Source organism: Leuciscus leuciscus (genome assembly GCF_965113295.1).
Source record: "Leuciscus leuciscus genome assembly, chromosome: 9".
Lineage (NCBI taxonomy): Eukaryota > Metazoa > Chordata > Actinopteri > Cypriniformes > Leuciscidae > Leuciscus > Leuciscus leuciscus.
In genome coordinates this window covers 20,046,642-20,059,702 of record NC_138733.1, presented here as the reverse complement: position 1 = coordinate 20,059,702, position 13,061 = coordinate 20,046,642, and the positions used below count along the sequence as shown (strand labels likewise).

Genomic DNA, 13,061 nt, shown 5'->3' with positions numbered 1-13,061 from the left:
ATAAAGGCCTATATAAAAAGTGTACTGGTCCAAGCAGTGTTGCTGTGCCTGATGTAGAGTTTTTTTTCCTCCCTTGAGTATCGCCGGCGAACCTGCGTAAAAACATCACTGAGCGTAGTCTGCGCTGGGATCTTGTCGGGGTCCTCGGTACCACCACCCCGAAACATGGATAATCCATTCTGACCGCTAGACTAGAGCGGCCGTGCGCTGAGATCGCTCGTTCGGGGCCACGCCCACACTGAGCTCCTGATCCTAGGGCAGGCAGGCAGAGTGTAAAATGGCGCACAGCTGTCGGTGGCGGTTCCCTGCTCGGCCCGGAGGGAGCAGCAGCTCGGGCACCGGCAAGAAAGCGGGCCGAATTCGAGTTAATGCTTCCCTCCTAAACAGCGCGGGGACTAATCCGAACGCGAACGGGCTCGGGCCCGGTTTCGACGCTGCGTTGCAAGTGTCCGCTGCCATCAGCAGCAACCTGCAGAAATTTCGGGATGTTTTGGGGGAGTCGAGCGGCTCCAGCAGCGGGGAGGTAAGCGGGACCCAGGCTAAAGCGTTAGCCTCATTCACGATCAATGCAGGAATTACAAATAACTCCGCGGCTGTGTAGCAGCTCTAAGTTGCTCAGAGAGGAGAGTGAGTGAGTGAGTGAGCTAGTTATTTTGCTGCGCAGCAGACACATGCCTCCATCCATGTGCTGTTTTTCTCACTATGGGACCACTGACAGACTAAACTGCTAGCTAGCCCACATCAAAACACGCTCCTATTCAAAACTAATGACTGATGTTGCTGTGCCTCTGTAGTCTATGTGTCTATGTTGAGGCGATCGGGCATCATATTTCGGAACCCTGAAGAGTTTACTGCCATTTTTGACAGGATGGAGATGCGAAGCCAGATAACTGTAGGCTGCTTTGGGCTGAACTTCAGTTTAACTCGGAGTCTCGTGCGTTTCACGTGACACCGCTTTTTGAATTTAAACACTATGAAAGCACTTTTTAAGATATAAAGAACAGAAAATACCCAGATTAACGTCCAGCTTCTGCCATTAAATCAAGTCCAAAAGAGCTTAAAGACATATAAAGGATGAAGGTAGCACCTTTCAGTTACTCTGGTCATTTTTTAAACTGTTTTTCACCCCAAAAAGAGATTAAATTATACATTTGATGACTCTATATTGGACTTCCAAGTTAGCTTGGATCAAAAGACTGGTGGTGTATAACGGAATTTCCTCTTTTAAAGAAATAAACTGGTTAGGGTGTTTCAATAAGCATACACGAGCAGGTTTAAGCAGGACTGAACACCTTGTGCCAGTTGGTTGTTGTTGTCTGAGCATTTAGCGATAGCACGCAGAGTGCATTTATCCCAGCTGTAACGTTAGTTAAACTTCATTTTAAAGTGTTGGCCTAGACAAAAGGGTAGATTGAGCTCAGAACATGTAATGTTCTATTGCTAAAACTACTGTGGCCGTGCATGTGTGCACTTCTGATATTATTTTGCCCAGCTATATATTGCCCTCTAGCTTGGGTTCAGAAATGGATGATGCTAGCAGCAGTAAACAGTGTTGCTATCAAAATATGCAGCCTCGTGTGTTTTTGTTGCGAAGGTTGGGCCATATATTCACAAATCGTTTATTTAGTTGCAAAAGTTTGCAGGGTGTAATTTTAAACCTCTCTGTTTGATCTCCTTCATCCTCGAGAGGAGGCTGGCTAACGCGTTAGCCTGTTAGCATTCACTGATGCACAGGAAAATGGGAGGTGGACATGTTTTTTTTTTTCCCTCTCAGATATTGCGTAGTAGCAGTACGCATTCGGAAAAAATGTCATTTCTAACCGGAATCAAGCGATTCCTGTGCAAAACCTCGCCGAGGCTACAAGGACCATATGTTTAATCAAATACACGGTAAATGCAGTGTTTTGAGCGGTGCAAACGGCGGCTGCAATAAAAGACAGTGTTTGTCGGAGGTTGTTATGTGTGGGGGTGTGTACTGTGACAAACTACCATCTTCCTTTCTCAGTAGTAGAGCGCTGCGCATCGGAAACGCGGGGAGATCGAAACGAGAGCAAGCGCGAACCAGAAACACAGCGTGCTTGATTTTATGTTTCCCCTACGGGAAATTTTGCGTTTGAAAACGTGGCGCAGATTTAAGAGCGTGGATTTGTGGTTATTAGACATGATGTCTTCTGGCGTGTGTATAAATGCAGTCTACTCATTAATTTAGCATAACATTTAGATAAAATATTTAGGTCTTGTACTTATTGCTTTAGTCTGTTTTTTTTTGTACATAATTATGTTGTGGTTTGTTTGCCATGGTAAATCACTCAGATCCAATGTCAACCGTTATTTGTTTATTATTGTATACATATATGTAAATGCGCCTTAGTCACCATTAAATCAAAACAGACCTATTTTTTCATCTAGTTCTTTGGGTTTTATTGTTAAAATGTGTGTTATTGAAAACAATTGTTTTTATAGGCTTTACTAATGCATTAATTAAGGCTCTAATTATTGTAATTGCTTGCTCCACCTCCAAAACAACTTTTTTTTTTGTCTCATGATGTCACTTAGGCCATGCAGGCTATTGAATAATGTTAACCATTAGCCAACATTGGCTATTTAAGTAACATTGTTTTTGTTTTTTCACTGAATATCCTGATTAATTCAGTATGGATGTAAACAAGTTTGTGAATGTCATTGTATGTTGACTTTAAGGAATGATTGTAAAAATAGCAACCAAACCATACATTTCCTTTCCTGTTCTTTTGTGTGCATTTGTTGCAGTTCAGCATGCTTTAATACACACTTGGAGCCTTTTTGAAGAGTGCTCAATTAAAACACGAATCCATTTGTGAAACGTATAAGTAGTGTACAAGCCAGACAGACGGCTAAAATCCCAGCGGAGCTTGCAGCTCATGCGAGTTGCGGACACAGCATTGTAGTTTCATTCAGAGGGGATGTTGTGCCTGGGTAGGATTGTTCTGGTTCATCGCAGCCCGCTGAGCTCACAGAGCAGCCTTAGGCCAGTAGCGTGCTCAGTAAACAGAAGCACGCCGCCCCTCCTTCCCATCAGACCCAAATCCAACAGCACGGGCCCACAGGGCCCCCAATAGGATTTCACTTCTGATGGCTGCCTTTTAGACTACATCATTAACCCATTTGGACGGCTTAAAATGTTTACATAGAGGTAAATACGTCTGCGTGATTTTCTTGCAGCTCCAGAAATCGCAGCTTGCTTTCGCTTTGATCTTCCAAACCATATATTCGTCTAAATCTAAAGTGCAAATACAAGTCTGTGGCTGTTTGCTAGACAACTGTTACTTTCAGGAGGTGTCCTGTTTAAGTCTCCATTCATTGGTTTCTTTGTGAGGGACGCCATTTGGCCTGCCTTTTAATGTCCAGAGTAAAGCCCCGCTTACAGAAGCAGAATGAGGATCAATATCAAGGCCTCGTACAAAAGTGCATTTGAATGGATACAGCAAATGAATGCTTTGCTCCGCTGCTTTCTAATGAATGGCGTGGCCTATACGGAGGGAAGAAGTCCAGCAGGTGTTTGGCCTATTTATCTGGAGAGGGCCCTGTCCCCTAGACAGCGTGTGGATCATAGCAGGAAGCTTTGTGTCTGCTTTTATTCCAGCCTTTATGGAGTGCAGGCAGCTGAAAGAGCACAGACGTGGATATCAAAGGGTGAAGAGCAAGCCCTCCTCCCCCTGGGACAGCGCTGGGAGGGAATTAGACACAGGCCGTCCCATCCATGGCTTTATTCTGCTTTTGTAGGCGGGCAGAGGGGGTTTCGTCCTCGCTTTTTGCTCTGGGGGGAGCAGGAGCAGCCATTGAACGCATGGAGCAGTTCTCTCCAAATTTATGTCCCTCATTACACCTTGCAGGAGGCACATTTGTTTTTATCTTAAAGCCACGGCTCCTCATTAGCGTGGGTGTGAGGTGTTGGAACATGTTTCAGAAACTCAGTTGTCGGTGCTTTGAATGTGTGTGCATGAGCAACATCAGAGCATTATATCTTCATCTCATGAAGGGAAATTTCTCCTGATGCCTTTTGTGTTTTGAAAGTGTTTCGAGAGGTTTGAATAATCATCACTGTGAACTACTGGGGTTCCCCGTCAGTTTTGTTTTTGAAGGGGTTTTTGAAACAACCTAAACTATTTCTCATATGTGACCACAAAGTGCACTTTTTTTTTTTTTTTTTTTTTTTTTGTCGTCATATGTCCAGACATGTTTCTTTTGCTACGAGTTGTCCTGGATTTGTTCGTTTTGGCCGTAAGCTGGGAATGCCATCAGTCTGACCCCAATTTACTGTTTTGTGCATTGCATTTATCTTTTATACAGGCGTTTTTGAGGGAATCTGATGGCTCAGCAGTTGTCAAAACTTCACATTGTTTAGAAAATGGTGATTCAGTGAATTTATGAAAGGCCTTACTATAACATATCCCCAGGCTTAGAGATGATAATCAGTTACATGTCTTGATGTGGATATGTTGGCTTACTGTGATTATAGGTGTGTGTGTGTTTGGTATCATTGGCCACACACACAGTAGTGCAATTATGTCCCGCTCTGGGGAGGGAGAGTTGCCAGGTTGCAGTGTGCTTGCCAGTTTATGCCCAGCTTCTTAAGCGAACTGTAGATGCCATGTTGAGTAACTTTCCTGGGTTTGTGACCATCTGCTCGGAACAGGATGTAATGAGTTTATGCAAACAAATAGTCTTGTTTGCTTACCTTTTATTTACGGGAACTTCGAAGTGACACAAACAAGTGCTTTTATCTGCTCTTTTTAGAAGGGATGTTGATTTGGTCCTGTCCCTTTACTGTGCATATTCACGTGTTTGCTTGGTGTTTTGATGATCACCCTTTTCACAACTAGACATTCTTAAAAACCCAGTGGCTAAACCTAAAACGTTTTTAAAATATAAAACCAAGCAGCTTCAGCAAACAAATGGTTGTAGGAACTTTTGAGACATTTTTACAGTTACTTTTAACCAGCTGGTTTCAAAGTGATTTAGTCACTTATATTTAAAATAAAAATAACATTTATTATTTTTAAGTATTATTTTCTTTAGATGAATATAGCAGTTCTATATAATTTATTATTATTATTATTATCATTATTATTATATTTAGCCTGTTGTATTTATTATTTTACTTAAAGCGCCCTTTCTTTCAAATAAAAACAAACATGTTGTTCAAAATAAATATCTTTATTATTTAAAAGCCTATTTGTTTGTTTTTTAAATAGCACTTTTCTATTACTATTCTTTGTATTTTTAGCTTAGTAATATTTCTTTCAAATTTGTTTCCTTTATTCTATATTTAAAGTCAGTTTGATTGAAATGTAGCACTTTACTACTATTTATTATTATCGTTATTATTGTTTTGCTTGTTTTTCTTTAAAATAAATGCATCATTGTGTGAATTTATATAATGTAAATACATTCATATATTTTTAAACATGGTTTAAGTGTCCAAATTCTTTTTATTTTTACTGTTTGAAGAATAAAGAAGGAACACTAATGAAGAAAGTAGAGAATAACAAACAAGTGTTTTTGTGTCACCCTCTCCACCACCGTTATCTCTCCTCCCCCATCCTGCACTGGCAGCAGGTGCTCGGGCGCCTTGGCTGAGCCGAGTGTCACTTTCTCGAGCCCAGTATCACCGTTCCCCCCTCCGTCTCAGCCGTGGGTGTTGATTGAGCAGCTCCGTCAGAGCGGATAGTCAGAGAACTTGTAGTGTGTGGGTGGGTTGTTTAGATTAGCTTTTCATGTGCTTGTCGGCCACCGAGCCTTTCCATCTTGCTGCATCTTCGCTACATGCCTTTATGGTCAGAATGATGCTCTGTACCCTGTTTCTCCCGCCCTGCATCTCTCCGTCCCTCCTCCCTTTCCTCTTGTCTAGAGATGTTGTTTACATCTTGCAGTGTGCCTTCACTGCCTTGCGCACAAGGTGGAGGAGGATGTGTGTGTGTGTGCGCTCCAGTGTGTGTGCGCGAGCATGCTTTTGAGTGCCCGAGGCAGAGTCGTGCTGTCATTGAGAGCTACTCATGGTGTCACACTGACTTTGAGCTCCATTGCTCGCAGCTCTCTAGTACTCTATCACCTTTGGCTCAACAGTAAAGCTGCAATGAAGTCATTGTAGCTCTGAGAGCCTGCATTCAAAAGAGCTGGAGGAAAACAAATTGACTAATGAATTCACTATCAATAAATGTTCACTGTAAACATTATCTCTGGAGAGTTGTGCATTATTTCAGCCTCATCTGAATCAGGTTTTCATTTAGATTTTCGCTGGTCTTTTTACCCATCGATGATTGGATATGAAAAAAAAAGAAGCTCTATTAAGATGATCTGTTAACACTGATCATCTAATAACTCACTCTCATTTAATTTTGGTCTGCTTCCCATAAGAAATTTGTCACCATATGTTGAAATTAAAGCTGAATGGGGATTTGTTAGTGAGATTAGACTTGTATGTGTGCAGTCTCCGGCGGCATCTGTTCTACAAACTGGACCGAAGGGAATTTAGCTGCAGCCCCACATGCTGCTATAAATAAAGAATATGAAATGAAATGCCCCCTAAGGCTTGAAAATCAACACAATAGGCTGTTTAAGAAACTTGCAGACATTAATCATCTTTTGAGAGGTAGGGCCTAGTACATAGTGAAATGATGTCAGTGCTTGTTCAATGTAATGAAGACCCATTTACTCTGTGTAATAGTAGTAGCAGTACTGTAACATAGCAAACTATAAGCAAATTGTTGAACACAGGGCTGTTGCGGTAAAGGAATTTTGCTTGCGGTGATTTTGAGTGGCACAATATCGCGATATGCGATATCACTTTTTTTTTTTTGCTGTATAAATAAGTGTTACAATGTGGTCGGCAAGCACAAGATGAATGAGATTCAAAAACAAAACAGGCTTTATTAGCATAATCCAAACACTCTGATTGAACACGCAGGAGAATAACACAAACCACACCTTGCATAAAAGAGAACTGACCAAGAGACTGAGTCATTAAACCTTTCATTCATTGTTCATTTTATTAATGAAACAAGGTGTTGGAATTATTTTAACTTCGAGCGCACTTTACAAGACTCAACCAACGACCAATGCATCACTGGGGTAATGCTTAAGCTGATGCTTCACTTCATAGAGATCAGTGGCATTGATGCATTGTCCAGTGCTCAGTTGATCCCACCGCGGTTGTGCTTGTTGCCAGCATCGCCGTATTACAATCATTTGCACACTCTACTCTGATGGTTGGTTGAAATCATATTTATAAAATTAATGTATTGATTTCCATATTAATTAAATTTTCTGTAGTTTTTTTCTCTTTCTGTTGTGTAAGTTCATCCCCTTCAGACCACCAGTGCTACAACCATACACGTGCAGATAGGCGTCTTTTGGCCATTTTTATATGAGCGTTGAAACTAGCAGGTTTAAAATGTGTCTTGTAAACTCTGCTTTATCCCATTTAATTCCTCTCCATCTAGCTGTTTTTTAATGCAAAAACTCATCTGATTAAATTCCTTTCTTTCTCAAATACAGAGCTGCCTGGTTAACGCCTTGATTACTTTACTTTATTTTGAAAACATAATTTTTCGTCTCTATTTTAGAAGTCATAGTTACTGGGAATTCCTTTTGATGTGCTCCCGGTTTCAGTTAAGCCCATCAAATCCTTTTAAATGGTCTGATCTGTGGAACTCTCCTCTACACATACAGACAATTAGAGTACATATGAGTTTTCTCTCAGTGTGTGTCCTTGTGAGTACAACTTAATTCACACCAAGGACACTTCAATGACTGAGACATTTTTATCACAACGTAAAACACAGCGTGCCCAGCTGCAGAGCAGACAGTAATTACAGTAATCATCTGCACTGTAAGCCTGTTGAAAAATCTGATAAATGTGGGAAATGTGGCCGACTTAAAGGGATATGGAGCGTTTAAGTTGACTCAAAAATGATGGCTTACCTAAAATGTTGTGACAGAATTAGACCAGAAAGGCAAGAGCCCAAATGGACCATGTAATCAGCATTCCTCCCTGTATCCCTCATGTCAGGTGTGAGATAAGCACAGGGCTATCATAAAAGCCTGGAGCTTTATTAAATACTATCATAGGACGTCTGCAAAGCTTAGCCTGTTTGATTGACAGAGGTGGAGCAGTTGTCAGGAGATACGGACATTGCAACAGATGTCCTAACATTGAGTGATGTCATGCAGTCCAGCGACAGCATCTCTTAAGGATATCTAAGTGGAATTGGCTGAACTAGTCATATCTCAGTAGGGGGTGCCATCACAGATGTGTTTGTTACTTTAAGTTGTTGGAAGAAGAACACTACACTTTCCCTACTTTTGATTGATTAATAGTCTGTTGTTTTGGGCAACCCGGCAAGTAGACGCCAGGCTGAAAATTGATTGTTTCATTTAGGATACGTTCAACCAAATCTCACAAAATCAGTTTGCACCTGATTTCTGGATTCAGATGAATTGTCTCCTAATTCATTAAGGTTATGGAGCTTGATCTATCAGTGGTGATGACAGGTTCATTTTTGCATTTTTATTATAAGGTCATGTTAAGGCTACACTAGATGTTGTTTTGAACCAATGGTGGTTAAACAAATGAATGAAATATGCACACCAAACTAGAGGGTATAAAAAATAAAATGAATATTATATAATTTTTATATATGTATAATTTTACATTTCTATATTATTTTAATTGCTAACATAATGTGTGGTCTCTTGCCATTTTCTCAGTCATGAAAACTGAATGACTCTTTAGACAATAGCCACTTTGGTTTTGTGGACACACATTTAGAAAAAACTCAATCTCTTCTGGTTAAATCAGACTGAAAAACTGACGATTTTTTAAAATTTTCTTTTCTTTAGGAGGAATTTGGAGGCTTTACCACAGTCAGTGACAACAGAAGAATACACAGCCCAGGAAGGACGTCAATAGGTAAACTATCTCTTACATCTCTTAGTTGTGTATTCTTTAGGAGTGTAACAATACACTCATGTTACGAAACATCCGTATTTACTTACAGTATGTGCGTTGTAAATCTTTTCATCATATAAAGCCATCGTGTCTCTTCAGAAGATTTGGATTAGACCACTCGATTATTTTTACGATGGCTTTGACATTTTTTTTATCTTAATTTTTAGAGGAATTGACTTTAAATGGAGGGATACAAATCTCTCAGGTTTAATACAAAAAAAAAGTTGAACGAAAATATTTCAGGTTTGAAACGGTAATATGTACTTATTAACTAATATGTAACAGTAAACAGTATATGATGTCAGAATAAAAAAAATGTGGTGAATTATACCATATAAATAGTAAATACAATAAACTGCGCCTTGGATAAAACTAACGTTATATCACAAATTATATTGTTTACATCAACAATACGTATTGTCGCATTTTTATATTGCAATATCTAAATATAACAATGTATATTGTTACACCCCTAATTTTTTTTTTTTTCTCCAATGTGTTGTAAAATAATTGTAAAAAAAATAAATAATTATTGGGACCTCCTATGGTCTAACTTGCTATTTTGCTCAATTGTAATTGAGATGCATTTAAGTGTAAAGAAATGTTGTGCTTGTTAATGGAGTTTTTATTTTTCTGTCAGGTCCAGTTACACCGGAAAAGAAGCCCAGAGGACGTCCTCCTAGGTCTCTAGCTGCACAAAGGTTTGCCACTGGTATTGAGACAGCTCCTTTGCCTGTCGCCACAGCTCCTACAGAGAAGGTCAAACGACCACCAGGGAGGCCTCCTGGCACTGGAGAAAAAAAAAGAGGCCGCCCTCCTGCTTCTGCCAGCCAGAGGAGCTGGCAACAGAGTGGCCATGCACTGCCTGAAGATGGTAATGACACAGCATTGGAGTGCAGCTCCAGTCCTGCACATCGCAAGGATGGTGTGGAGGATGAAGACAAGGAGAAAAGGCAAACTCCGCTTGGGTCTGGGCACCATCAGGGTTCTGAGGCTAAGCTTCTCAAAATCAGCCGAGAGTCCAAGATGTCCAAACCAAAAAGACTGCGGGATGTCAAACTGAGCCCTCTGAAGTCTAAGCTGAAGGCCATTGTGAAGAAGAGTGTCCCAGTTCCTGGTGTGCAAAGACGGAGACGGGGCAGGCCGCCTTCTGCTGAGCGCCTCAAAGCTGAGGCTGCTGCCGCTGCTGCTCAGGCTGCTAACGCCTCCTCGGTCCTAGAGATGTCTACCACAGCATCTGGGATTGCCAAACATAAGGCCTTCAGGGTTCGTCGGGAACAAGATTTGGGTGCCTGCTCTCCACATGATCTTAAGCTAAGGGCTTCTCATCCTGCTGATGAATGCACTAGCCCAGATCCCCATGACTCATCTACAACAGTCAACCCAATGACTCCAACTAAACTTGGGAGGCCGTTAGGGTTACGTCAAAGCCCTCGCCATATCAAACCTGTGCGGGTCGTCCCTCCCTCCAAACGCACTGATGCCACTATTGCAAAGCAGCTGCTGCAGCGGGCAAAGAAAGGGGCCCAGAAGAAGAAACTATTGGCAAAAGAAGCTATTGGCACCCAGGGAACTGCCAATCCTGAGGTTGGGAAGCACAGGAGGCGAACGCAGCTAACAAACATCAGGCAGTTTATCATGCCTGTTGTGAGCACAGTGTCCTTGCGCATCATCAAGACTCCAAAACGGTTTATCGAGGATGCAGGCAGTTTCAGTACTCCACCAACACACATGAAAATTGCTCGATTGGACACAGCAGCATCTGCCCCAGCACCTCAACCCATAGCATCACCCTCCCCAGCTCTGGTTTCCACAGCTCCCGTCACAAGTGGAACCACTGCCACACCCGGGGCAGGACCTGCTGTTGACTCTCTCCTTCCTCCACCACCTCCTGTCCAAACTGGCAGTGCCACTGCCATTGCAGCTAGTCTCCTTAACAGCAGTTGCAACAATAGCACTAGCAATGGGCGCTTCAGTAGCAGTGCTGCATCCTGTGGCTCCAGCGCTGTTTCGCAGCATTCCTCTCAGCTCTCTTCTGGTGAGTCGTCTCGCTCCAGCAGCCCTAGTCTTGATGACTCCTCCTGTGATTCCCAGGCCTCTGAGGGCACCCAGGCCCTTTCGGAAGAGGGCGATCATTCCCCTGCCTCTCAGGGAGAGACGGAGGCCAGCATGCACCACACCTCGCACCCACCCTCACCACCGTCAGAGCCGGAGCCAGACCATGTAGTGTTAATGGAGCACAGCAGACGGGGTCGCAAAGCTCAGAGTCATCGGAGGGGTGCCTTAGTGGCACGTGGTAGGGGCAGCCTGATAGGTGGAAGGAAACAGGTCATCATCAGCCCAGCCCCAGGGGTTTCACAAGCTGGATCTCAACAAGCCTCTTCGACTGCATCGTTGTCCTCTTCCCCACCACCTCCTCCTCTTCTGAGCCCTTCTCAGCCTCCCCAGGCAGCTTCATCCAGTGCATCTGAGCATCACTCCCATTCTCCGTGGATGATGTCACATTCCATTGCCCCTTTTCTGCCCACCCCTCCAATACTTTCCAGCTCTCATGACAAGCGTCGCTCCATACTACGAGAGCCCACTTTCCGCTGGACGTCTTTGTCATGTGCAGAAAATAAGTACTTCTCCTCTGCCAAGTATGCAAAGGAGGGCCTTATCCGTAAGCCAACTTTTGACAACTTTCGTCCTCCTCCACTGACCGCTGAAGATGTGGGACTCTTGCCACCAGGGCCTGGTGGAGGTGGCGTTGCACCAGGAGGATTCCCAGCACCTGGTGGCACAGCTGGGACAGGTACCAGACTTTTCTCCCCCCTACATCATCATCCTCACCACAATCACCACCCGCATCCCTCATCACGGATTGAAACGCCACACCAAAAGCGCAGCCCACTACTACGTCCCCCTTTCTTCACCCCGAGTCCGGCTCATTCCCGCATCTTTGAGTCTGTCACCCTCCCATCCTCCTCAGGGAGCAGCCCTGGCTCTCTGTCTCCCCTTCAGGTCTCACCAACGTCAAACAAAAAGAGAAAGGGGTCTAGATTCTCACGTGGACAACCCAGATCACCTTCACACTCAATGACTACCAGGAGCAGTCAGTCAGGAGTTCCAACAGGGAAGGCCTCTGAACAATCCATGATTAGCAGTTCTGTTCCCATAAGCGTGACTGGAAATTCAAGCCCATTGCCTGGAGTCGCAGTCAGTGCACTTGCAGCCAGTGCCTTAACTCAAGCTTCTTTCAGCGGCTTCCCTTCAGGCTCTCTTGGTCTTACGAGCCACGGAGTTTCCGATGGGCGGCGAGCAGCAGGAGGTCTCGGTGTGAGTGGGAGTTCTGCTTCATCTTCACAGCTCTTCCCTCTTTTTACCCCCAGTCCTCAAGGATCAGGTGGGGGTACTGGAAAAGCAGGAAGGGACCGAAGTGTTTCTGCTACTAGAGACACAGGTACAAAGGAGAAGGACAGGGAGACGGAGAAGAGTAGAGAGCGTGAAAAGGAAAACAAAAGAGATGTAGGGAAAGACTGGGATAAAAGGGGGAAAAGCCTTCCATCAGAGACTTCCCCCAATTCTACATCCAGCCTATTTGCGGTGGAGGCCAGGGACATTGAAGAATCTATCACCCAAAAAAGGACACCAGGTCGAAAGAAGTCAGTGACAGTTGACTCTGGTGCAGAGGCCTCCCCAAGCGACTCTGTAGCAGTTCAACCTGTTGGGGCCTTGTCATCCAAGGGTCGTCTGGCCAAAAAGGGCAGACCTTCAGAGAAGATTGAAGCGGAGGGAGTAGAGAGGGAGAAGGACAAGGAGAAATTGAGTGCTCTTACCCAAGTGGGGCAGATGGGAAAACCCCCTGCAACCACATCTCTGGGCTCCGTGTTAGCTCGTGCTGAGAAACAGCCAGTCACAGACAGGCGCGTTGCAGGACTGCTGAAAAAAGCTAAAGCTCAGCTCAATAAGTTAGAGAAGAGAGATTTACAACCTGCAGATCAACCCAAATTACCGGTATGTCCTCTTTTCTTGTCACCTTTTCTTTGGAAAATGTTCCTAGGTTGTTTTTCTTAAATGCACAAAAGGTCAT

The 13,061-nt window shown here is 43.5% G+C and overlaps 1 protein-coding gene across 1 annotated transcript in view; it reads left to right on the top strand.

The window, feature by feature from the left end:
- Nucleotides 1-277: 277 nt before the first annotated feature.
- Nucleotides 278-13,061, top strand: part of kmt2a (lysine (K)-specific methyltransferase 2A) — a gene marked incomplete at its 5' end in the record, with an annotated part of 31,909 nt that continues 19,125 nt past the window's right edge. The window contains 3 exons of the mRNA XM_082178784.1: nt 278-523; nt 8,881-8,950; nt 9,630-12,985. Of these exons, the coding sequence (XP_082034910.1) occupies nt 278-523; nt 8,881-8,950; nt 9,630-12,985 (3,672 nt within the window). The remainder of the gene's footprint in view (nt 524-8,880; nt 8,951-9,629; nt 12,986-13,061) is intronic.